Here is a 25695-nt window from a genome sequence, read left to right on the forward strand (position 1 = left end):
ATAAGTATCTGTCTGTATAATACCATCAGAAAGTGTCTGATTGGCTGGATATTGAGGGGGTTGTTGTCATGCTGAAAAAATTTGTATACAAAGACATTAAGAACATGGAGTCTTGTAGGTGATGATATGAGACAGAAGAATCCGCACAAGCCTCATACACAGAAGATCTAGGGACAGTTCTCCAAGATGTTTGGTATAACCTCCTGCGGAGATCCTCCATAACCTGTGTACAAGTGAGAAGCAGTGATGAGGGTGACAGGCGGTCACCAGATACTGATGATGGAGGAGATGGGCTGTCACCAGATACTAATGATGGAGGTGATGGGCAGTCACCAGATACTGATGATGGAGGTGATGTGCAGTCACCAGATACTGATGATGGAGACGATGAGCAGGTACCAGATACTGATGGAAGCAACGGGCAGTCACCAGATACTGATGATGGAGGCGGAGGGTGGTCATCATATACTGATGATGGAGGTGACGGGCGGTCCCTATATACTGATGATGGAAGCAACGGGTAGTCGGTCACCAGATACTGATGATGGAGGAGACATGCAGTCACCAGATACGGATGATGAAGACAACGGCCGGTCACCAGATACTGATGACTGGAGGCCACCAAATGTAGATGACTGGAGTTGACGGGAGGTCACCACATACAGAGGACTGGAGATGATGGGAGGTTACCAGTTACTGATGATGGAGGGTGGTCTGGTCACTTGATACAGATTTACATTTCTCTTTTCTTCAGTCACTTTGTATGAAGCTTCTTACTCTGCCACCTTTATTTACACACCTGACTAAAATTCTTGCACAATGCTGGAAGACTATTTTGTCCTCAAGTGCAGGAAGTCCAGAATGTCAGTAACGTTCGGTGTTATAAGATGCAATAAAGACCACATATGAAATGAAGCACGTGTGAACTGTGTTGCGATATGGCTGCTGCCTCTCAGGAGTTATAGTGGAATAATATAATATGTTGTGTAACAGCAGTAAAAAGCATATGGCCCAATGGCCTAATTTAAATATGTAATAACAAAGGATAAAAAAAATTGAATAAAACAAATAAAGTATGATGCAAACAAAAGTGCTCCCAAACACAGTATGATACCCCAACAGTGAACTCCTCCACACGCACAGTATGATGACCCTACTGTACCCTCTCCCTTAGTTCCCCCAACAAAGAATGGTGACCCCATCACAGTATGATGCTCCAACTGTAATCCCCACACAGCCCTCCATACAGTACAATGGCTCCACATAGCCCCCACATAGTCCTGCACAAAGTGTACTGGGCCCCACATAGTGCCCCATGCAGTATAATGGCCCGATATGATGCGCCATACTACACAATGGCCCCACACGATGCTCCATGCAGTATAATGGCCCCACACGATGCTCCATGCAGTACAATGGCCCCACACGATGCTCCATACTGTATAATGGCCCCACGTGATGCTCCATACTGTATAATGGCCCCATGTGATGCTCCATACTGTATAATGGCCCCACACGATGCTCCAAACGGTATAATGGCCCCATACGATGCTCCATACTGTATAATGGCCCCACATAGTACTCCATACTGTATAATGGCCCCACACGATGCGCCATATTGTATAATGCCCCCACATAGTGCTCCATACTGTATAATGGCCCCACACGATGCTCCATACTGTATAGTGGCTCCACATGATGCTCCATACTGTATAATGGCCCCACCGTGTTTCATACTGTATAATGTGCTCACATAGCGCTCCTTACAGTATAATGGACTCACAAAAAAATATATATATATCATATATACTCGTGTATAAGCCAACGAAAGTATAAGCTGAGGCACCTAATTTTGACATGAAAAAAATGGGAAAACTTATTGACTCCAGTATAAGCCGCATATGCATTGTCCCTTAATCCCTATTCTGGTATGCATGGTTCCTCATCCCCATACTTGTATGCATTGCTCCTCATCCCCAGCCTTGCATGCATGGTTCCTCATCCCTATTCTGGTATGCATGGCTCCTTATCCCTATCTTCACATGCTTAGTTACTCACCCTCTCGTGGCATGTAAGGCCCCCCCATGAGAAAAGCATTAAAAATAAAATACAAAACTTCCTACTTACCTTCCCTGCACGCCCTCACAGCATCTTGTTCAGGTGCCAGCAGCTGGGCGATCACGCGTCTCCGCTCATTAAGGGAATGAATATTCATCTCTCTCCAGCCTGTGGGAGTGGAGAGAGGTGAATATTCATTATCTTAATGAGCGGGCACCCGTGCTAACCCGGCAGCTGCTGGAAGCCATCGGCTGCAACTATGCATGCTATAAGAGAAATGAATATTCATTGCCAGTGCAGTGAATATTTCTCTCTAGCAGCGGGCACCGTTACAGCCGACAGATCCTGCCTCCTGTGACCCGCTGCTCCCCTGCAGTCTTCTAGTCCTGAGATGGCACGCGTGCCCACCGGAAGGGCCCTGCGTGCCCCCTCTGGCACATGTGCCATATGTTAGCCGCCACTGTCCTAGATGTACATCGTATATATTTTCGAGATCCCCAGACCAGGTCAAGCGCCTGTCTGGATCTGGAGGTATTCTAGCATGCACAGAAAGGAAAATACATAGAACAGCCACGAGCAGCTAGGTAGCAAAATGGTAGTCAGTCTCTATGAGTAGCAGGGGCTCGGTCGGATTCAATGGAACCAAAACCACTGCTCTAGGACCGTCCAGAAAGGAGTTATGATCTTTCATAGGTTTTGGGAAATTTATCTCCAAACCTACAGGAGAGGAGATTTAGGTTCTGCCCAGAGGGAATGAGGAGTTACCCAGAGGGGTAAATGCTTGTGTACAGCATTTCATATTGCTATTTTTCGGCGAGGGCAAGTCACACATGGAGGGGACCACAAGCCTCCAATGTGGCAGCCCCTCCCCCCTCAAGCCAGGCCTTTCATCTAACTGGTAACTGACTATATGATCTGTTTATACCCTTTGTCCTATCCCTATTGTATTTGCATAACTGACCATTATATATGTATAACCATTGTGTATATACAGTATAGTGTATTCTCTAGTGTGTCCTTTAGGCCAGTGGTCCCCAACCTTTTTTGTACCAGGGACCGGCTTCAAGCAAGACCACTCTTCCATGGCCCGGCAGGGCGGGGATGGAGGTGTGACAGGGGCGGGGCTTTGGTCATAAGGGGGCAGGGCTATGGACGCGGTTGTAGTTTAGCAGTGCATACTTATCATTTAATTATAACATTTATAATGTGACTCAACTCACCATAGGTTTTGAAGGAGTGGGAGCACCTGGCTTGTTTCTCTGTTTCAGTGGGAGCACTGGGCTACTTCTACTGATGACCATCACTGCTAATGATGATTGGAACCTACAAGGAAATGGAGCATTGAGCACTTATGAAAGATTGTACTGGAGTACTGTACATGCTGATTATTTTCTAATAATCAGAAAATGTATGTGTGGTTCCCCCATCCTGTCCAGCTCTGTGTGGCTCCCCCTGTTGTATGCATGGCTCCCCTGTCCCATCCCTGTATACATGGCTCCGCTCCCACTCTCCCTCCCTTGTATACATGGCTCTGCTCCCACTCTCCCATCCTGTATACATGGCTCTGCTCCCACTCTCCCATCCTGTATGCATGGCTCCCCTGTCCCATCCTGTATACATGGCTCCCCTGTCCCATCCTGTATACATGGCTCCCCTCCCACTCTCCCTTTCATATATGGCTCTGCTTCCACTCTCCCGGCCTCCCCTGTATATACGGCTCCGCTCCCACTCTCCCTCCCTTATATATGGCTCTGCTTCCACTCTCTCTCCCTTATATATGGCTCCGCTCCCACTCTCTCTCCCTTATATATGGCTCCGCTCCCACTCTCCCTCCCTTATATATGGCTCCGCTTCCACTCTCTCTCCCTTATATATGGCTCCGCTCCCACTCTCCCTCCCTTATATATGGCTCCGCTTCCACTCTCTCTCCCTTATATATGGCTCCGCTCCCACTCTCCCTCCCTTATATATGGCTCCGCTCCCACTCTCTCTCCCTTATATATGGCTCCGCTCCCACTCTCCCTCCCTTATATATGGCTCCGCTCCCACTCTCTCTCCCTTATATATGGCTCCGCTCCCACTCTCTCTCCCTTATATATGGCTCCGCTCCCACTCTCCCTCCCTTATATATGGCTCCGCTCCCACTCTCTCTCCCTTATATATGGCTCCGCTTCCACTCTCTCTCCCTTATATATGGCTCCGCTCCCACTCTCCCTCTCTTATATATGGCTCCGCTCCCACTCTCTCTCCCTTATATATGGCTCCGCTTCCACTCTCTCTCCCTTATATATGGCTCTGCTTCCACTCACCCTCCCTTGTATAAATGGCTCCGCTCCCACTCTCCCTCCCTTGTATATATGGCTCCGCTCGGCTCCCCCATCATACTTACCCTCACATCGCTGACCTTCCTTCCGCTGAACTTCCCTCCCTGCATCTCGCGGCGCTTCAGTTCCTGTGCGGAGCGGTCACGTGCTACCGCTCATTAAGATATGAATATGGACGCCACGCCTATGGGAGATGAGTGGCGTCCATATTTATGACCTTAAATGAGCGGTACACTTGACCGCTCAGCGCTGGATGAAGCTGCCGCGCCGTCAGGGACCGCTAGGTGAGTATCAGCTGCTGCACCGCCGCCGGCTCCCCTTGTGTCCGCGGACCGGCAAGGGCACTGCAACGGCCCGGTGCTGGGCCGCGGACCGGTGGTTGGGGACCCCTGCTTTAGGCGATTAAATATATAATTTAACCTTTTATCTTGATCCACAAGTCAGTTTCTCGACCTAAACTCACGTTACCAGGGGCTGGTTTCTAGAGTGATATAACCCTGTTAACGGACCAGGCGTATATCGAACAAGGAACTTCTGGCAGTCCTACCGGATTGATAAGGTTCTTGTTGTGAACTCATTTTCAGGTCTGCCTCTGGTTTCTGGTGAGGGAACTGTTTGTGCTGACAGAGGAGTTGTGAGTTCTCTTTCCGGGCTCCCTCTGGTGGTGGCAGGAGGTAATGAAGCTGATCTAATTAACAGAGACCTCCCACCTGATAATGAGGACGACGATTGGACATCTGGAGTCTCAGACTGGATTTAAGACAGCCGACTCCCTAATCCCATGCTGGTGATTTTTTTCCTGCCCTCTGAGGTCTTGGTTTCCAGCTCAGTTCCTGTCTTCTCAAGCTAAGTTTTCTCTGCTAATGTTCACATTTGATTTGGTTTTGTCTATTCAGTTTTTGTGTGGCCAGCCCCGGCTGGGGCTGTGTTGAATTTCCACTCTCATGTTACTGTATGTGCCAGTTTGCTTTTTGTCCCTTATTAGATTGGCCTCTTTTTGCTCTGTTCTCAGAATATGCCAGAGACGGGCTGTGGAGTCGAAGTCGGTGCTCATTTTGGTGGAGTCGGTATAAAATGGACCGACTCCTAAAATATATAATAAATTGGGTACAGTAATTCAATGCAGGATGTGCTGAATATTTTTTCATAGGAATTTGGGAAAGTTATGAAATGTCCTATAAATGGCTGTTACATTCCTGATCTAAGGCTACATTCACACACAGCATTTTTCCTGCGTTTTTTGAGGATACGTTTTTCAGCTGCAAAAGCCGATCAGCTTTTTAAAAAACTGCATCACCTGAAAGGTTTTTGAGCTCATAGATAATGTTTTCAATAGCAAAAGCAGATTAGAAATCTGCTCTATCTATCCATTTATCCATATCTGTCTATCCATATCGTATCTGTACCAAAAAGAATGAAAACGGGGTAGTACACAGACTAACACTCCTTTTTTTTAGCACCAGTCAGGTACACCTCATAGCTGCCCAAAAGGACGCCCAGGACAGGCATTGCTCGTCTTCAGTAACACATCAACATCAATTGATAGTTGGAATAAATAGACTGCATTCATCACATCTTCTTGAGGTGTAGGCTTTATTTTCAAGTGTAGGGGTGTGCAGTATGAGGTTCTGCAGCAGCTGAGGTGTGCAGTATGAGGTTCTGGCCCCCCCCCCAGGTTTGATTGATCCTGGCTACACCCATGGTGTGAATGTAGCCTGAGGATCTAGGCTTTATCTTAGCTGAGATAAGTCATAGTGTTATATTTTATATATAGAGATATATACACACACACAATATATATTATATATATATATATATACACACACACACACACAGTACAGACCAAAAGTTTGGACACACCTCATTCAAAGAGTTTTCTTTATTTTCATTACTATGAAAATTGTAGATTCACTCTGAAGTCATCAAAACTATGAATTAACACATGTGGAATTATATAATTAACAAAAAAGTGTGAAACAACTGAAAATACTGTATGTCTTATATTCTAGGTTCTTCAAAGTAGCCACCTAAAAGGTAAAAGTGTGGCCCCCACATGTCAGTGTGAGCAGGGCCCCGGAGGACAAGCTTCGCTCTGGTGCCACAAACTGTGCTGAACCTGCTGCCAGCCTTGTAGTAGTGCCAGGGGCGGGTGATGCCCTGGGCAGTGCCAGTGCAGAGTGGGGGGCACAGAGGAGCATTGTGATGTGGTGGTGCCTGCCCCCTGTCCTGTGGAACCCTCTGCCCCCATGGGACCCCCTATCTCCTGCCCCATAGGGCCACCTGCCCTTGTGATGCCCCTGTCCTGTGGGATCCCGTCACTCTGATTCCCCTGCTCCCTGTCCTGTGGCAGCCCCTGCCCCTGTGATGCTCCTGCTCTCTGTCCTGTGGCACCCCCTTCCCCTGTGATGCCCCTTCTCCGTCCTGTGGCACCTCTTTCCCCTGTGATTCCCCTGCTCCCTGTCCTGTGGCACCCCCTTCCCCTGTGATGCCCCTGCTCCCTGTCCTGTGGCACCCCCTTCCCGTGATTCCCCTGCTCCCTGTCCTGTGGCACCCCCATCCCTTGTGATGCCCGATTCCGGTCCTGTGGCACCCCCTTCCCCTGTGATTCCCCTGCTCCCTGTCCTGTGGCATCCCCTTCCCCTGTGATGCCCCTGCTCCCTGTCCTGTGGCACCCCCTTCCCCTGTGATGCCCCTGCTCCCTGTCCTGTGGCACCCCCTTCCCTTGTGATGCCCCTGCTCCCTGTCCTGTGGCACCCCCTTCCCCTGTGATGCCCCTGATCCTTGTCCTGTGGCACCCCCTGCCCCTGTTCCCTGTCCTGTGGGACCCCCTGCCCCTGCTCCCTGTCCTGTGGGGCCACATGCCCCTGTCATGTATGTTACCAGGAACTGATCTCCCGGGAGCACAATGGTCTCTGGTTCTGGAGGAGATCCCCCATATCTATAGATCCATGCACATCGCTCATCCCCAGTACAAGTCTGTGATGGCTTCTTGGGTGATGGGTCAGCTGTATTTTCCATGTGGCTAGCAGATCTCGTCTGTGGCCACTGACTGTGACACTGCTCACAGAGTTCCAGGCTTCAGTCATTGATTTGTCTGCTGGGGGAGTGAAATGCCTCTTTGGTGTGGGGATTCCCTCTCCCATTGTCTTCTCCCTGCGATATTAATGACCTGGTGATGCAGCAGCCGCCTGGCAGAAGCGCGTCATTTTTCGGATTAGATGTCCATTTCTTCTGTGGCTATTGTTTGCCCGCGGCATGTCCTCATTAAGTAAACCATCTCTGGGCACTGTCCTTCATGACCCCGTCGCATGACCCCGTCACATGATCGGGGGACCCACAGAGTCTGAACAGCCCGGGGCCCTGGTTACCCTTAATCCACCCGTTTCTAGTTAGTGTAGGTCCCATCGTTTGCACAGCCTATTTTCCTACCTGTGTTTGTGCTTTCATCTTGTTTCACCGTCAATACATGTGTGGGGGCTATCTATTTCTTTGGGGTCTGCTCTGGGGCAGTTTAGATTTCCCCTTTTCTTGCTTTATGGTTATTTAGTCCTCCGGCTGTGACGAGGCGTCTAGAATAATCGTAGGTATGCTCCACGACTGCTGCTAGTTGTGTGGGTAGGATCAGGGGTCTGCAATCCGCGTAGTTACCAACCTCTCTGGTTTTCTGTGACTTAGCTTGGTTTTGTTTTCCTCCTCGGTGACCCAATCACAACAGGTTCTGTTGCACTGCTGCTAGTGAAAGGGTTCTCTCAGCCTGTCAAGGTTGTGAGCGAGAGTGGTGCCATGTCAGTGACTGCGTGGGCCTCCTTCACTCACTCCCCGTACCTTCCTGGACCCCTGGGGACAGGGGATGGGGGGGGGGGGGTCAGTGTAAAACTGTATCAAGCTGACCATACGTATCAAGGGGTTGCAGAACATCACGTTGGTAGAAGTTGGGAGACCTTATCCTGTGATCCCGCTGACGTAATACTTACGTGAGATGGGGTGTTGAGGTGTGTCTCCTTCACAAGTGGTTTGTGAAGAAACGTGGAGCCACACCTCACCATCCTGTCTGACGTCAATATTATGTCAGCGGGATCACGTGGTAAGGCCTCCCCATTTGTACCAACGTGACGTTCTGAACTCCCTAGGGACACGTAAGGTCAGCTTGGTACAATTTTACATTGACCCCCTCCTGTCCACACGGACCCAGGGAAGTAAGGGGAGTGAGAGAGGGTGGCCCACACAGTCATTGACATTGCACCACACTCGCCCACAACCCTGACAGGCCCCTTTAACTAGCACCAGTGAAACAGAAACTTATCAGCTCGGTAGGACTGCCACCAGTTACTTGTTCGATACACACCTGGTCCGTTAACAGGGTTATATCGGGCCAGAAATCAGCCCCGAGTAGCTTGTGAGATTAGGCCGGAAAATGGACATGTGGATTCGAGGATCGATATAAAAGAGCAGCCCAAGGTTACCGTAAATAATATATTTAATCACCTTAAGGGCACACTAGAGAATACACCATATAGACACACTATGGATATATATATATATATATATATATATATATATAATGATCAGTTATGCAAAAACAATAGGGGTAGGACAAAGGGTATAAACAGAACATCTAGTCAGTTACCAGTTAGATGAAAGGCCTGGCTTGCGGGGGTAAGGGGCGGCCATGTGTGAGGCTTGTGGTTGTCTCCGTGTGTGACTTGTCCTCACACGATGTCCTCGCAACCTCCCAGATAAAAAGCAATAGGAAATGCTGCACACAAGTATTTATCCCTCTGGGTCACTCCCCTCCTGCCCTCTGTGCTGAACCTAAATCTCCTCCCCTGGAGGTTTGGAGATAATCTCCCAAAACCTATGAAAGATCACAACTACTTTCTGGTCGGTAATAAGGCAGTGGTTCTGGCGCCATCGAATCCAATTGGGCCCCTACTCAGAGGCTACTCAGAGGCTAAACACAATTTTGCTACCAATCTTCTAGTGGCTGTTCTATGTATCTCCCTTCCCGTGTGTGTTAAAATGATTCAAGACCCAGACAGGCGCTTGACCTGGTCTGGGGATCTCTGAAATATATATATATGATGTACAGCTAGGACATATAGTATTTCCATAACTCATTTACGAAATCCTAGCTGGCTTAACAAAGGACTCAGGCCACATGGCTTGGATCCATAGGGGATCTTCCTGTAGAAGGTTGCATACCAGCTAGCTAGGGGGGGTGCGAATCCTCTGTTTGAGCTGGCAAGGTGTTATGTTACCACTGCTGATGCTGAAGGATTTTTTATAACTCCATGTCCAATAGTATACAGATGATTGACATGGAATTAGGTCTCCAATATTCTTCATAATCATCATCGTCTCTACAGTTCAAGCATAGGCTGCAACAGCGGCAAATAATGAGGAGTCTAGTAATTTTGTGCTTAGGGACGGTACAACATACCTGCAGTTACATTACAGGTGACTTTTAGAGACATAGGCTTGCTTAAGGTCAATCCCTTAAAGGTTTCTCATAAGGAAAGATTGTAGCACAACAGTCCTGTATAAACGCAGTCACCATCACACTGGGAGCGGCTCTGATATGTCATGGAAGGAAGAGCGGCAGACAACAGTAGGGTTGTAAACTACAAGATAATTATTAAGACTAGGACTTGAGGCAATGCAGTTCTGAATAGTTGACAAAGGGGAAGAGCAGCCAAACCATCATCTTCAGATCTTATGCAGTCAGTGGAGTAATCCAGCATAAGTAAGCATCACCAGCTACCAAACAACAGTGTTCTCACATGATGATGTGCTCATTTTCCATTGCCACACAATGAATATCTTATGGTGGCAGGGCTGTTGGCAGCAGCAGCACAGAGCCCTCCGATATGAGGGTGCAATAAACCTATTGTGACAGCTACTTTTTCTCCACGATCACCAGTGACTGAGAACGTTGTCCCTGAGGGTCTTGTTCTAGTCCTGGCACCTTCTTCTTGGAATATTCTGAATAATTGATGCAGTGCTCCGGCTTTGTGATTGGGCGGCTTTTATCTGTCTCATGCAATTAGTGCAGATCTGTCAGATAGATCATGACATTTAACTAGAGCAAAGCTCGGCTGCTGCCATGATTCAGCTCCCCACGGCTCTCATCCTTTCCACTGGTGGCCGGAGCTGGCAGCAGAGTGATTTTCCCAGCTAGACATCCCTGTCTCCTCTGCTTTGAGAGTGGACACCCGGTGCTCTTTACTGTTAGTAAGCATAATCATGTCACCATCTAGTAGGTGTGAGGGCCTATAGGGAGGCTGAGTTTTGGACGCTTATTCAGGGAGCATATGAGAGGCCTATCTGTACGATTAGTTGGCAAGCTCTCCCTCAGGAAGTCAGGGAACATGTTCTCGCCTTTACATACTCTGCCCCTTTACTTTCACAGCTAACCTCCAGAGATCCTCAACACAAGACGCCCCATGAGAACTTCAGCTCCCTGCACGAACCTCCAGGAAAAGAAAAAGGCAGTGTCAAAGCTGCCAAAGAAGCTCCTAAATACCAGACCATTTTCAACAAGGGGGCTATATAAGGTCAGGTGTATGTACCTATTATTCTGGCGATATTCCGTGTGATTATGGTTACATTCACCATCTCCATCTATCAGGAAACAATGCAAAGGATCACACTTCGTACGTGCATGTTTTATTGGGACCCAGATATTTGTCCATTATTTTAGTAATCTGCAGCCGTCACAATCACCAGTTATTCGGCTCCACTGAATCTCAATCGCTGTGTTGTGATCTTCTTATTAACATCCCTTCAGTCCCTGCAAATTTCCTACAAAAGTACGTTCGGCTCATCAAACACCACTGTGGACTAGGGTACTGCCAATGGAGCAGATCTTATTTTCTGCAGTGGCTTCTATGCAATCACCCATAGATCACAGATATCCCCTAAACTGGGAGGCAAAGGTGGGAACCAAGGTGAGCAGCACCAGTGCCATGTGGTTACCTACTACTCATACGCCGCCTGGCTCAGTCACCCGTATGTCGCCTGTAAATTACTATTTTGCAGGGCATGCAGTACCTTACAACGCATAACACTGCAGTAATCTGGTTATAAGGCTGACATAATGCTTTTCCTTCTGTGACCGTTATGGTGGCAGGACACTTGTGGATTTCACATACAACTCTAGAATAAATTTCTTCATACAGGCTGCACGGCTTGTATTTAACTTCCACACTCCTGGTGAAGCATGATGTCTGTCACCCATTTGGCTTCACTTTCTGATAATCTATTACTGAAAAGAGGTGTCATTCCTTCAGTGACCATGAGGTAACATGCAACAAAATATGGGGTCTCTGAAAAACTAGCATTGTCCCTCCATATCCATTACATACAGGAGGCCTCCTACCGTGCTCGGTATCCATCCTACTAATCTTAGTGAACAGGAGGGAGGCGCAGACGACAGTTCACAACGCTCTATAAAGATATAAAAGAGTCGTCTATGGCTACTCTGAAGTAATGTCTGATCTGGCAAGTGCTCCTAATGGTGAGGGAAACACGGAATAGAACAACAGAAATGGAGGTAGAGGACGGCTACATCAGCACTCGGTACACTGAGAGGTAAGGGGAAGTCTATGACACGGGGTGACTGCACATCCCATGGGTGAGGTTGTATAGTTAGGGTGTTGCTGAGTCTAACCAGTATTACAGTATCCATGCACTTCAGCTGCCAGCTTTTCTGCCCTTGGACACGACACAGAAGACTAAACACTGCAGGACGTCTCATGTTGTTGCAGAGCTTTATCTGGATAAACCTCATAAATGAATTGTTTCTATAGAGAACGTGCTTTCCTACGTTGCTAGCTCTGCTCCCATGAGGAAAAGCAGTGGCTACGGATTATCCCGGCGGCTGCTGGTTGTGCGGCTGAACGGATTTACATTCAGACCTTCCTGTTGTCTCAGCAGTAGCAGGGAGGCCTTATATCTGGATAGCAGCATATAATCCAGAAGACGTGCGAGAAGATGACGTTAGTAAGAGATGAAGCTCCAGCATCACATATCAATCTCTTCGACTATCACGTGACTTCCCACCAGCGAGTCGTGTAACATCTGCCAGTCGTCGGGTTTATTGCTGCAGACGGCCTTGGAGTAGATGGCCACCTGCTCCTGCAGTCTCTCCAGCTGCACCTGCGTGGCCTGGTTGAGTCGGGCCAGTTCTTTCGTTTTCATGGCAATGCTCAACAGTCCAGAGCGGCGTAAAACATCCAGTGTGTTGTGAAATCGTCGGCTTTTGTTCTGTTGCTGGTGGGCAGGCAGCGTCCCATCTTCACTACATGAGATACTGTGTGAGGATACTGTGCGGTGGTCTTCTTTGTCTCTGCTCACAGTATCATTGGTGTCTTTTGGTGGAGTTGTCAGATCCAGCTCACAACATGACACTTCATCTCTCGGTAGTACAGACTTCTGTACGTGGCACTCAGGGACAGCGGATGCTGCATTTCCTTTAGCTGTGAAACGCTGTAATCCTGAGGCTAGCCTCTTGGCCTGGCTGTGGTGGGACAGATTAGCCGCCCTCTTGTTGGTGTTTGGATGGGTTACATTGGAGGAAAGCTGACATGGATGTGGGGCGATCTTGGTGTAAGAGTTCAGGATGGGCAGGTACTTAGTGGACTTCTTACAGACAGGCTGAGACGTTGTTGAAGGTATTGATGGGGGGAAAACCAGGATTTGTGAAGAAGTTGGGAGCAACTGAAAGGATGGACGGACTGCCCAGGACTGGATAGGAGGGTCAGGTCTAGACCCCTAGAAGAGAAAAAATTAAAAAAAAAGTCAAAACACACCAGCCTTCTGTGAAAATGACAGAAACGCAGCCGCTGCCAATGGGATATATAGGACGATGAAGAGCTACAGCCAGAGGGAGGTGACGAGAGAGAGCGACCAGAGAGAGAAGGAGGGAGAGCGACCAGAGAGAGAAGGAGGGAGAGCGACCAGAGAGAGAAGGAGGGAGAGCGACCAGAGAGAGAAGGAGGGAGAGCGACCAGAGAGAGAAGGAGGGAGAGCGACCAGAGAGAGAAGGAGGGAGAGCAACCAGACAGAGAGGGAGGGCAACCAGACAGAGAGAGAGAGAGAGACACACGGAGGGAGGGTGGGAGGGCGACCAAAGAGAGGGGGAGGGAGGGCGACCTGAGAGAAAGAGAGGGGGGCAATCAAAGGGCTGCATCCAGAGAAAAAGGGCGGCGACGAGAGAGAGAGATGAGATGAGAGAGGCAGAGAGAAAGAGGCGAGAGAGAGCAAGAGAGACAGGCAAAGAGAGAGAGAAAGAGAGAGGCGAGTGAGAGGAACCGACAGAACTACAAGCCTCGAGAGCGCAGACTCTGCCAGCAATGCCCCCGTGGAGGACGAGGCCCACTTCCTACTAAGGTGCCCCAAATACTTCGCAGTGAGGGCCACTTACTTCAAGGGACTTTATGATATCCTCCCAGACTTCACCTCCACGGAGGAGGAAGAAAAACTGCCGATAATTCTGGGGGTAGAGGAAAGTGCAGCGGCCATAGCAGCGAAATATGTCAGTGCCCGTCACAAACGTCATGGAGCACTTTTAGACCCACCCTGGACATGTCCCTTTTCCCCCAACTAAAGAGCCTGATATTACATGGATTCCTATACTCCACCCTGGACATGCCCCTACCCTCTAACAGGAGCCTGATATATCCTGGACCTCTATATGCCTCCCTCCGCCCTCCCACTATTTTTACCATTTGCTTCGGCAATGCCAACATGTACTTAGTCCTGCCAATAAAGCTCATTTGAATTGAATTAAATTCAAGTTCAGGAAGGCCTTTGACTCAGTGTGGTACCCAGGACTATTCCTGAGGCTGAGTTCACACGTGGAGTTTTTTTCGCGTTTCCGCGGCTGTTTTAACCGCGCGATTTTGCCGCGAAAAATAAGCATCCCATGCATTCCTATGGGATTCCGCAATGCTGTGCTAATGCTGCGCTAATGCTGCGGTTTTTACCGCGGCGGAATCGCTTCGCGGTAAAAACCGCAGCATGCTCATTAATTTGCGGAATCGCGGCGATCCCGCACCCATAGGAATGCATTGTTCCGCTTACTTCCCGCATGTGGCTGTGCACACCATGCGGAAAGTAAGCAGAACAATGGCGGATGGTACCCACGGTCCGGAGGAGAGGAGACTGTCCTCCGGGCTTTGGGCACCATATCCCTGTAAAAAATAGAATTTAAAAATAAAAAATATTGTTATTCTCACCCTCCGACGTCCCGCGCAGCCTTCCCGCCTCTCTCCACGCTCCCAGTAGTCCTTTGCGAAAATGCCCGCGATGGCGTTTGTTCTCGCGGGATCGCGAAGTCTCGCGGTCATTTGCGCGACGTCATCGCGAATTACCGCGAGACATCGCGATCCCGCGAGAACGGACGTCATCGCGGGCATTTTCGCAAAGGATTACTGGGAACGGATGCGCGGGACGTCGGAGGGTGAGAATAACACCATTTTTTTTTATTTTTTTTACATTTTATCTTTTACTACTGATGCTGCATAGGCGGCCTCAGTAATAAAAAGTTGGTCACACTCGTCAAACACTATGTTTGACGAGTGTGACCAACCTGTCAATCAGTTCTCCCAGCGATGCTACAGATCGCTTGGAAAACGCTAGCATTCTGCAAGCTAATTACGCTTGCAAAACGCTAGTTTTTCCACGGGAAAATCGCGGGAATTTAAAATGCGATTTTCCTGCGGACTGGAATTCCGGAATTCTCGCGGTAATTTCCGCGAGAGTTCCGGTACGTGTGCACTTAGCCTAAAACTGCTGGGGAGCGGAATAGGAGTCAAAATATATGATGTCATCCGAAGCTCCTAAACTGAGAACAGTTGCAGCATGAGGGTCAACGGAAGGAGGACGGCCTATTTCCAAGAGAGCCGAGGAGTGAGACAGGGCTGCAGCCTCAGTCTAACGCTTATTAACATCTACATCAATGAGCTCCCTCCATGACACCCAGGTGAAATCTCTGCTGTATACTGGTGACATTGTGCTGTTATCACCAACCGAGTAAGGGTACCGTTACACTTAGCGATGCACCAGCGATCCCGACAACGATATGGATCGCTGGTGCATCGCTAAGTGGTCGCTAGTGAGCTGCCACACAGGCAGATCTCACCAGCGACATAGCAGGGGTCGGGGGTCGCTACTTACCTGTCAGACGCGGCGATCCTGACGTCCTCCCGCCGGCGTTCACGCGTCGCTAGTCGGCGCCACAGGAAGCTCAGCAGGAAGCAGCCGACGAGAAATGGTCCGGGACGTTCTCGCGCGACCAGCGATGAGCAGCGGGGGGAGCCGGTCGGAGGTAAGTATCAGACATAGCGATATCGCTGCTACGTCACAAAATTGGTGACGTTATAGCGATATTGCTAGAGATATCGCTATGTGTAACGGGGGCTTAAGGCCTCCAAGATCATCTGAAAATCCAGAGACCTTCAGCAGCTCATGCGCACTGCCAATCAACCAGAAAAAAACTAATATCATGGTGTTCCAGAAAAGAAAGCAGAAACCTACTGGCCATCCTACCTTTATGATAGACAACTCTCCACTTACAGAAACCAACAAGTACACCTACCTGGGCCTAGACATCAGCCAGTCAGGGAGCGTCAAGCAAGCCATAGAGTTACTGAAAGACAAGGCATCCAAAGCCTTCTATGCCATCAGAAGACGTCTGTACTATCTCAAGGCACCAGTAACCGTCTGGCTAAAAATCTTTGACTCAATCAGTGCCCCAATCCTTCTGTATGGCAGTGAGGTCTGGGGCCCAGTCTCATATCGAAACTGATCAAAGTGGGACGCTGGGCTGACAGAAATATTCCACCTAGAGTTCTGCAAGCATCTTCTCCAAGTCCATCGGAGCACATCAAACAGCGCCTGCCAAGCAGAGCTGGGCAGATTCCCACTACACCTCGCAATCCAGAAGGCGCTGTCATTCAAGGCTCACCTACAAAGTAGAAGTCCCAGCTCCTACCATCACAAAGCCTTACTACACCAGGAAGCCTCCCAACATGAAGTACCCACAGCCAGCCTGACCAAGCCATCAACCTACATGACCTGACAAAAGGTGAATTACGGAAGATGGTACTCAAAGAGGAATATCTCAGCATCTGGAGGAACGACAAACAAACCCCAGAAACTGATGATATACCAGAACCTACAGAGGGAGTTCAAACTGGCCCCATTTCTAGAGAAACTAGAAAACCCCAAAGAGTGACAGATCCTGAGCCGGTACAGACTGAGCGCCCACAACCTACTCATCTAATCCGGGCTGCACCGAAGAACTACAAGAGAGCAGACTCTGCCAGCAGTGCCCCCAGGAGGCCTTGGAGGATGAGGCCCACTTCCTGCTGAGGTGCCCCAAATATTCCGCAGTGAGAGAGTCACTTCAAGAGACTGTGTGATCTCCTCCCAGACTTCACGTCCAAGGAGGAAAAGAAACTGCAGATAATACTGGAGGGAAGAGGAAAGTGCAGTGGCCATAACAGTGGAATATGTCAGTGCCTGCCACAGACTAAGAGGAGACAGATATGAAATGGACTTCTATACCCCAACTTGGACATGCCCCTATCCTCTATAAGGCCGGTTTCACATTTGCGTTAAAGGCCGCAGCGTCGGCCTGCGCACGGCCGCCGCTAAGCCCCGCCCCCTGCCGCGCCTCCACCGGTAGCTCCGCCTCCGGGCGCATGACGCTGCATGCGTCCCCTATCTTTATCACTGAGGACGCAGGCCGTGCGCAGTATGCGTTTGGCGGCGCCTGCGTCCTTTTGACGGTGCGCCAAGCGCAACCAAATTGCAACAGGTTGCGTTTGGCGCTGGTCGGCGCGCCGTCAAAAGGAAGCAGGCGCCGCCAAAACGCATACTGCGCACGGCCTGCGTCCTCAGTGATAAAGATAGGGGACGCATGCAGCGTCATGCGCCCGGAGGCAGAGCTACCGGCGGAGGCGCGGCAGGGACAGGGCTTAGCGGCGGCCGTGCGCAAGCCGACATTGCGGCCTTTAACGCAAATGTGAAACCGGCCTAAGAAGCCTGATATGTCCTGGGTGAAGAAAGGAGAGAGAGAGAGAGAGAGAGAGAGAGAGACAGGGCCTCCAGAGAGGGAGGGCCTCCAGAGAGGGAGGGCCTCCAGAGAGACAGAGAGGGAGGGCCTCTAGAGAGGGAGGGCCTCCAGAGAGACAGAGAGGGAGGGCCTCCAGAGAGGGAGGGCCTCCAGAGAGACAGAGAGGGAGGGCCTCCAGAGAGGGAAGGCCTCCAGAGAGGGAGGGCCTCCAGAGAGACAGAGGGAAGGCCTCCAGAGAGGGAGGGCCTCCAGAGAGACAGAGAGGGAGGGCCTCCAGAGAGACAGAGAGGGAGGGCCTCCAGAGAGACAGAGAGGGAGGGCCTCCAGAGAGACAGAGAGGGAGGGCCTCCAGAGAGACAGAGAGGGAGGGCCTCCAGAGAGACAGAGAGGGAGGGCCTCCAGAGAGACAGAGAGGGAGGGCCTCCAGAGAGACAGGGCCTCCAGAGAGACAGAGCCTCCAGAGAGACAGAGAGGGAGGGCCTCCAGAGAGACAGAGAGGGAGGGCCTCCAGAGAGACAGAGAGGGAGGGCCTCCAGAGAGACAGAGAGGGAGGGCCTCCAGAGAGACAGAGAGGGAGGGCCTCCAGAGAGACAGAGAGGGAGGGCCTCCAGAGAGACAGAGAGGGAGGGGCTCCAGAGAGACAGAGAGGGAGGGCCTCCTGAGAGACAGAGAGGGAGGGCCCCCAGAGAGACAGAGAGGGAGGGCCCCCAGAGAGACAGAGAGGGAGGGCCCCCAGAGAGACAGAGAGGGAGGGCCCCCAGAGAGACAGAGAGGGAGGGCCCCCAGAGAGACAGAGAGGGAGGGCCCCCAGAGAGACAGAGAGGGAGGGCCCCCAGAGAGACAGAGAGGGAGGGCCCCCAGAGAGACAGAGAGGGAGGGCCCCCAGAGAGACAGGGCCTCCAGAGAGACAGGGCCTCCAGAGGGACAGGGCCTCCAGAGGGACAGGGCCTCCAGAGGGACAGGGCCTCCAGAGAGACAGAGAGGGAGGGCCTCCAGAGAGACAGGGCCTCCAGAGAGACAGGGCCTCCAGAGAGACAGGGCCTCCAGAGAGACAGAGAGGGAGGGCCTCCAGAGAGACAGAGAGGGAGGGCCTCCAGAGAGACAGAGAGGGAGGGCCTCCAGAGAGACAGGGCCTCCAGAGAGACAGGGCCTCCAGAGAGACAGAGAGACAGGACCTTCAGAGAGACAGAGAGGGAGGGCCTCCAGAGAGACAGAGAGGGAGGGCCTCCAGAGAGACAGAGAGGGAGGGCCTCCAGAGAGGGAGGGCCTCCAGAGAGACAGGGCCTCCAGAGAGACAGAGAGGGAGGGCCTCCAGAGAGACAGAGAGGGAGGGCCTCCAGAGAGACAGAGAGGGAGGGCCTCCAGAGAGACAGAGAGGGAGGGCCTCCAGAGAGACAGAGAGGGAGGGCCTCCAGAGAGACAGAGAAGGAGGGCCTCCAGAGAGACAGGGCCTCCAGAGAGGGAGGGCCTCCAGAGAGGGAGGGCCTCCAGAGAGAGACACAGAGGGAGGGCCTCCAGAGAGAGACACAGAGGGAGGGCCTCCAGAGAGAGACACAGAGGGAGGGCCTCCAGAGAGGGAGGGCCTCCAGAGAGGGAGGGCCTCCAGAGAGAGACAGAGAGGGAGGGCCTCCAGAGAGGGAGGGCCTCCAGAGAGACAGAGAAGGAGGGCCTCCAGAGAGACAGAGAAGGAGGGCCTCCAGAGAGACAGAGAAGGAGGGCCTCCAGAGAGACAGAGAAGGAGGGTCTCCAGAGAGACAGAGAAGGAGGGCCTCCAGAGAGACAGAGAGGGAGGGCCTCCAGAGAGGGAGGGCCTCCAGAGAGGGAGGGCCTCCAGAGAGGGAGGGCCTCCAGAGAGACAGAGAGGCAGGGCCTCCAGAGAGACAGAGAGGCAGGGCCTCCAGAGAGACAGAGAAGGAGGGCCTCCAGAGAGACAGAGAGGGATGGCCTCCAGAGAGACAGAGAGGGAGGGCCTCCAGAGAGACAGAGAGGGAGGGCCTCCATAGAGGGAGGGCCTCCAGAGAGACAGAGAGAGAGGGCCTCCAGAGAGGGAGGGCCTCCAGAGAGACAGAGAGGGAGGGCCTCCAGAGAGGCAGAGAGGGAGGGCCTCCAGAGAGGGAGGGCCTCCAGAGAGACAGAGAGGGAGGGCCTCCAGAGAGGGCCTCCAGAGAGACAGGGCCTCCAGAGAGACAGAGAGGGAGGGCCTCCAGAGAGACAGAGAGGGAGGGCCTCCAGAGAGGGAGGGCCTCCAGAGAGGGAGGGCCTCCAGAGAGACAGGGCCTCCAGAGAGACAGGGCCTCCAGAGAGACAGGGCCTCCAGAGAGGGAGGGCCTCCAGAGAGGGAGGGCCTCCAGAGAGGGAGGGCCTCCAGAGAGGGAGGGCCTCCAGAGAGGGAGGGCCTCCAGAGAGACAGGGCCTTCAGAGAGACAGGGCCTCCAGAGAGACAGAGAGGGAGGGCCTCCAGAGAGGGAGGGCCTCCAGAGAGACAGAGCCTCCAGAGAGGGAGGGCCTCCAGAGAGGGAGGGCCTCCAGAGAGACAGAGGGAGGGCCTCCAGAGAGGGAGAGCCTCCAGAGAGACAAAGAGGGAGGGCCTCCAGAGAGACAGAGAGGGAGGGCCTCCAGAGAGACAGAGAGGGAGGGCCTCCAGAGAGACAGAGAAGGAGGGCCTCCAGAGAGGGAGGGCCTCCAGAGAGACAGAGAGGGAGGGCCTCCAGAGAGGGAGGGCCTCCAGAGAGGGAGGGCCTCCAGAGAGACAGAGAGGGAGGGCCTCCAGAGAGACAGAGAGGGAGGGCCTCCAGAGAGGGAGGGCCTCCAGAGAGGGAGGGCCTCCAGAGAGACAGAGAGGGAGGGCCTCCAGAGAGACAGAGAGGGAGGGCCTCCAGAGAGACAGGGCCTCCAGAGAGACAGGGCCTCCAGAGAGACAGGGCCTCCAGAGAGACAGGGCCTCCAGAGAGACAGGGCCTCCAGAGACAGAGAGGGAGGGCCTCCAGAGAGGGAGGGCCTCCAGAGAGACAGAGGAGGACCTCCAGAGAGACAGAGAAGGAGGGCCTCCAGAGAGACAGAGAAGGAGGGCCTCCAGAGAGACAGAGAAGGAGGGCCTCCAGAGAGACAGAGAAGGAGGGCCTCCAGAGAGACAGAGAAGGAGGGCCTCCAGAGAGACAGAGGAGGAGGGCCTCCAGAGAGACAGAGGAGGAGGGCCTCCAGAGACACAGAGAAGGAGGGCCTCCAGAGAGACAGAGAGGGAGGGCCTCCAGAGAGACAGAGAGGGAGGGCCTCCATAGAGACAGAGAGGGAGAGCCTCCAGAGAGACAGAGAGGGAGAGCCTCCAGAGAGACAGGGCCTCCAGAGAGACAGGGCCTCCAGAGAGGGAGGGCCTCCAGAGAGACAGAGAGGGAGGGCCTCCAGAGAGACAGAGAGGGAGGGCCTCCAGAGAGACAGAGAGGGAGGGCCTCCAGAGAGACAGAGAGGGAGGGCCTCCAGAGAGACAGAGAGGGAGGGCCTCCAGAGAGACAGAGAGGGAGGGCCTCCAGAGAGACAGAGAGGGAGGGCCTCCAGAGAGACAGAGAGGGAGGGCCTCCAGAGAGACAGAGAGGGAGGGCCTCCAGAGAGACAAGGCCTCCAGAGAGACAGAGAGGGAGGGCCTCCAGAGAGACAGAGAGGGAGGGCCTCCAGAGAGACAGAGAGGGAGGGCCTCCAGAGAGACAGAGAGGGAGGGCCTCCAGAGAGACAGAGAGGGAGGGCCTCCAGAGAGACAGGGCCTCCAGAGAGACAGGGCCTCCAGAGAGACAGGGCCTCCAGAGAGACAGAGAGGGAGGGCCTCCAGAGAGACAGAGAGGGAGGGCCTCCAGAGAGACAGGGCCTCCAGAGAGGGAGGGCCTCCAGAGAGACAGAGAGACAGGGCCTCAAGAGAGGGAGGGCCTCCAGAGAGACAGAGAGGGAGGGCCTCCAGAGAGGGAGGGCCTCCAGAGAGACAGAGAGGGAGGGCCTCAAGAGAGGGAGGGCCTCCAGAGAGGGAGGGCCTCCAGAGAGACAGAGAGGGAGGGCCTCCAGAGAGACAGAGAGGGAGTGCCTCCAGAGAGGGAGGGCCTCCAGAGAGACAGAGAGGGAGGGCCTCTAGAGAGGGAGGGCCTCCAGAGAGACAGAGAGAGAGGGCCTCCAGAGAGGGAGGGCCTCCAGAGAGACAGAGAGAGAGGGCCTCCAGAGAGGCAGAGAGGGAGGGCCTCCAGAGAGGGAGGGCCTCCAGAGAGACAGAGAGGGAGGGCCTCCAGAGAGGGAGGGCCTCCAGAGAGGGAGGGCCTCCAGAGAGGGAGGGCCTCCAGAGAGACAGGGCCTCCAGAGAGGGAGGGCCTCCAGAGAGGGAGGGCCTCCAGAGAGGGAGGGCCTCCAGAGAGACAGAGAGGGAGGGCCTCCAGAGAGACAGAGAGGGAGGGCCTCCAGAGAGGGAGGGCCTCCAGAGAGGGAGGGCCTCCAGAGAGGGAGGGCCTCCAGAGAGGGAGGGCCTCCAGAGAGACAGAGAGGGAGGGCCTCCAGAGAGACAGAGAGACAGGGCCTCCAGAGAGACAGAGAGGGAGGGCCTCCAGAGAGACAGAGAGGGAGGGCCTCCAGAGAGGGAGGGCCTCCAGAGAGGGGAGGGAGGGCCTCCAGAGAGGGAGGGCCTCCAGAGAGGGAGGGCCTCCAGAGAGACAGAGAGGGAGGGCCTCCAGAGAGGGAGGGCCTCCAGAGAGGGAGGGCCTCCAGAGAGGGAGGGCCTCCAGAGAGGGAGGGCCTCCAGAGAGACAGAGAGGGAGGGCCTCCAGAGAGACAGAGAGGGAGGGCCTCCAGAGAGACAGAGAGGGAGGGCCTCCAGAGAGACAGAGAGGGAGGGCCTCCAGAGCGACAGAGAGGGAGGGCCTCCAGAGCGACAGAGAGGGAGGGCCTCCAGAGCGACAGAGAGGGAGGGCCTCCAGAGAGACAGAGAGGGAGGGCCTCCAGAGAGACAGAGAGGGAGGGCCTCCAGAGAGACAGAGAGGGAGGGCCTCCAGAGAGACAGAGAAGGAGGGTCTCCAGAGAGACAGAGAGGGAGGGCCTCCAGAGAGGGAGGGCCTCCAGAGAGGGAGGGCCTCCAGAGAGACAGAGAGGGAGGGCCTCCAGAGAGACAGAGAGGGAGGGCCTCCAGAGAGACAGAGAGGGAGGGCCTCCAGAGAGACAGAGAAGGAGGGCCTCCAGAGAGACAGAGAAGGAGGGCCTCCAGAGACACAGAGAGGGAGGGCCTCCAGAGAGACAGAGAGGGAGAGCCTCCAGAGAGACAGGGCCTCCAGAGAGGGAGGGCCTCCAGAGAGGGAGGGACTCCAGAGAGGGAGGGCCTCCAGAGAGACAGAGAGGGAGAGCCTCCAGAGAGGGAGGGCCTCCAGAGAGGGAGGGCCTCCAGAGAGGGAGGGCCTCCAGAGAGGGAGGGCCTCCAGAGAGGGAGGGCCTCCAGAGAGGGAGGGCCTCCAGAGAGACAGGGCCTCCAGAGAGACAGGGCCTCCAGAGAGGGAGGGCCTCCAGAGACAGAGTGGGAGGGCCTCCAGTGACAGAGAGGGAGGGCCTCCAGAGAGACAGAGAGGGAGGGCCTCCAGAGAGACAGGGCCTCCAGAGAGACAGAGAGGGAGGGCCTCCAGAGAGACAGAGAGGGAGGGCCTCCAGAGAGACAGAGAGGGAGGGCCTCCAGAGAGACAGAGAGGGAGGGCCTCCAGAGAGACAGAGAGGGAGGGCCTCCAGAGAGACAAGGCCTCCAGAGAGGGAGGGCCTCCAGAGAGACAGAGAGACAGGGCCTCAAGAGAGGGAGGGCCTCCAGAGAGGGAGGGCCTCCAGAGAGACAGGGCCTCCAGAGAGACAGGGCCTCCAGAGAGACAGGGCCTCCAGAGAGGGAGGGCCTCCAGAGAGACAGAGAGGGAGGGCCTCCAGAGAGACAGAGAGGGAGGGCCTCCAGAGAGACAGAGAGGGAGGGCCTCCAGAGAGACAGGGCCTCCAGAGAGGGAGGGCCTCCAGAGAGACAGGGCCTCAAGAGAGGGAGGGCCTCCAGAGAGGGAGGGCCTCCAGAGAGGGAGGGCCTCCAGAGAGACAGAGAGGGAGGGCCTCAAGAGAGGGAGGGCCTCCAGAGAGACAGAGAGGGAGGGCCTCCAGAGAGGGAGGGCCTCCAGAGAGACAGAGAGGGAGGGCCTCCAGAGAGACAGAGAGGGAGGGCCTCCAGAGAGGGAGGGCCTCCAGAGAGACAGAGAGGGAGGGCCTCCAGAGAGGGAGGGCCTCCAGAGAGACAGAGAGAGAGGGCCTCCAGAGAGGGAGGGCCTCCAGAGAGACAGAGAGGGAGGGCCTCCAGAGAGGCAGAGAGGGAGGGCCTCCAGAGAGGGAGGGCCTCCAGAGAGACAGAGAGGGAGGGCCTCCAGAGAGGGAGGGCCTCCAGAGAGGGAGGGCCTCCAGAGAGGGAGGGCCTCCAGAGAGGGAGGGCCTCCAGAGAGGGAGGGCCTCCAGAGAGGGAGGGCCTCCAGAGAGACAGGGCCTCCAGAGAGACAGAGAGGGAGGGCCTCCAGAGAGACAGAGAGGGAGGGCCTCCAGAGAGACAGAGAGGGAGGGCCTCCAGAGAGACAGAGAGGGAGGGCCTCCAGAGAGACAGAGAGGGAGGGCCTCCAGAGAGACAGGGCCTCCAGAGAGACAGAGAGGGAGGGCCTCCAGAGAGACAGGGCCTCCAGAGAGGGAGGGCCTCCAGAGAGGGAGGGCCTCCAGAGAGACAGGGCCTCCAGAGAGGGAGGGCCTCCAGAGAGGGAGGGCCTCCAGAGAGGGAGGGCCTCCAGAGAGGGAGGGCCTCCAGAGAGACAGGGCCTCCAGAGAGACAGAGAGACAGGGCCTCCAGAGAGACAGGGCCTCCAGAGAGACAGAGAGACAGGGCCTCCAGAGAGACAGAGAGGGAGGGCCTCCAGAGAGGGAGGGCCTCCAGAGAGGGAGGGCCTCCAGAGAGGGAGGGCCTCCAGAGAGGGAGGGCCTCCAGAGAGACAGAGAGGGAGGGCCTCCAGAGAGACAGAGAGGGAGGGCCTCCAGAGAGACAGAGAGGGAGGGCCTCCAGAGAGACAGAGAGGGAGGGCCTCCAGAGAGGGAGGGCCTCCAGAGAGACAGGGCCTCCAGAGAGGGAGGGCCTCCAGAGAGGGAGGGCCTCCAGAGAGACAGGGCCTCCAGAGAGACAGAGAGACAGGGCCTCCAGAGAGACAGAGAGACAGGGCCTCCAGAGAGACAGGGCCTCCAGAGAGACAGAGAGACAGGGCCTCCAGAGAGACAGAGAGGGAGGGCCTCCAGAGAGGGAGGGCCTCCAGAGAGGGAGGGCCTCCAGAGAGGGAGGGCCTCCAGAGAGGGAGGGCCTCCAGAGAGAGAGGGCCTCCAGAGAGAGAGGGCCTCCAGAGAGGGAGGGCCACCAGAGAGGGAGGGCCACCAGAGAGGGAGGGCCTCCAGAGAGGGAGGGCCTCCAGAGAGACAGAGAGGGAGGGCCTCCAGAGAGTGAGGGCCTCCAGAGAGTGAGGGCCTCCAGAGAGGGAGGGCCTCCAGAGAGGGAGGGCCTCCAGAGAGGGAGGGCCTCCAGAGAGACAGAGAGTGAGGGCCTCCAGAGAGTGAGGGCCTCCAGAGAGTGAGGGCCTCCAGAGAGGGAGGGCCTCCAGAGAGGGAGGGCCTCCAGAGAGGGAGGGCCTCCAGAGAGGGAGGGCCTCCAGAGAGACAGAGAGGGAGGACCTCCAGAGAGACAGAGAGGGAGGGCCTCCAGAGAGACAGAGAGGGAGGGCCTCCAGAGAGACAGAGAGGGAGGGCCTCCAGAGAGACAGAGAGGGAGGGCCTCCAGAGAGACAGAGAGGGAGGGCCTCCAGAGAGACAGAGAGGGAGGGCCTCCAGAGAGACAGAGAGGGAGGGCCTCCAGAGAGACAGAGAGGGAGGGCCTCCAGAGAGACAGAGAGGGAGGGCCTCCAGAGAGACAGAGAGGGAGGGCCTCCAGAGAGACAGAGAGGGAGGGCCTCCAGAGAGACAGAGAGGGAGGGCCTCCAGAGAGACAGAGAGGGAGGGCCTCCAGAGAGACAGAGAGGGAGGGCCTCCAGAGAGGCAGAGAGGGAGGGCCTCCAGAGAGACAGAGAGGGAGGGCCTCCAGAGAGACAGAGAGGGAGGGCCTCCAGAGAGACAGAGAGGGAGGGCCTCCAGAGAGACAGAGAGGGAGGGCCTCCAGAGAGACAGAGAGGGAGGGCCTCC

General features: G+C 54.5%; 1 protein-coding gene across 1 annotated transcript in view; it reads right to left on the reverse strand.

Moving 5' to 3' along the window:
• Positions 1-8841: 8841 nt before the first annotated feature.
• CIPC (CLOCK interacting pacemaker) overlaps positions 8842-25695 on the reverse strand; it is a 45493-nt gene continuing 28639 nt past the window's right edge. Inside the window, exon 4 of the mRNA XM_073587485.1 lies at positions 8842-13154. Within this exon, the coding sequence (XP_073443586.1) occupies positions 12405-13154 (750 nt within the window). The 3' untranslated portion in view covers positions 8842-12404. The remainder of the gene's footprint in view (positions 13155-25695) is intronic.

The sequence above is a fragment of the Dendrobates tinctorius genome, unplaced genomic scaffold (genome assembly GCF_039654945.1).
Source record: "Dendrobates tinctorius isolate UK_male_01 unplaced genomic scaffold, ASM3965494v1 ptg000010l, whole genome shotgun sequence".
Lineage (NCBI taxonomy): Eukaryota > Metazoa > Chordata > Amphibia > Anura > Dendrobatidae > Dendrobates > Dendrobates tinctorius.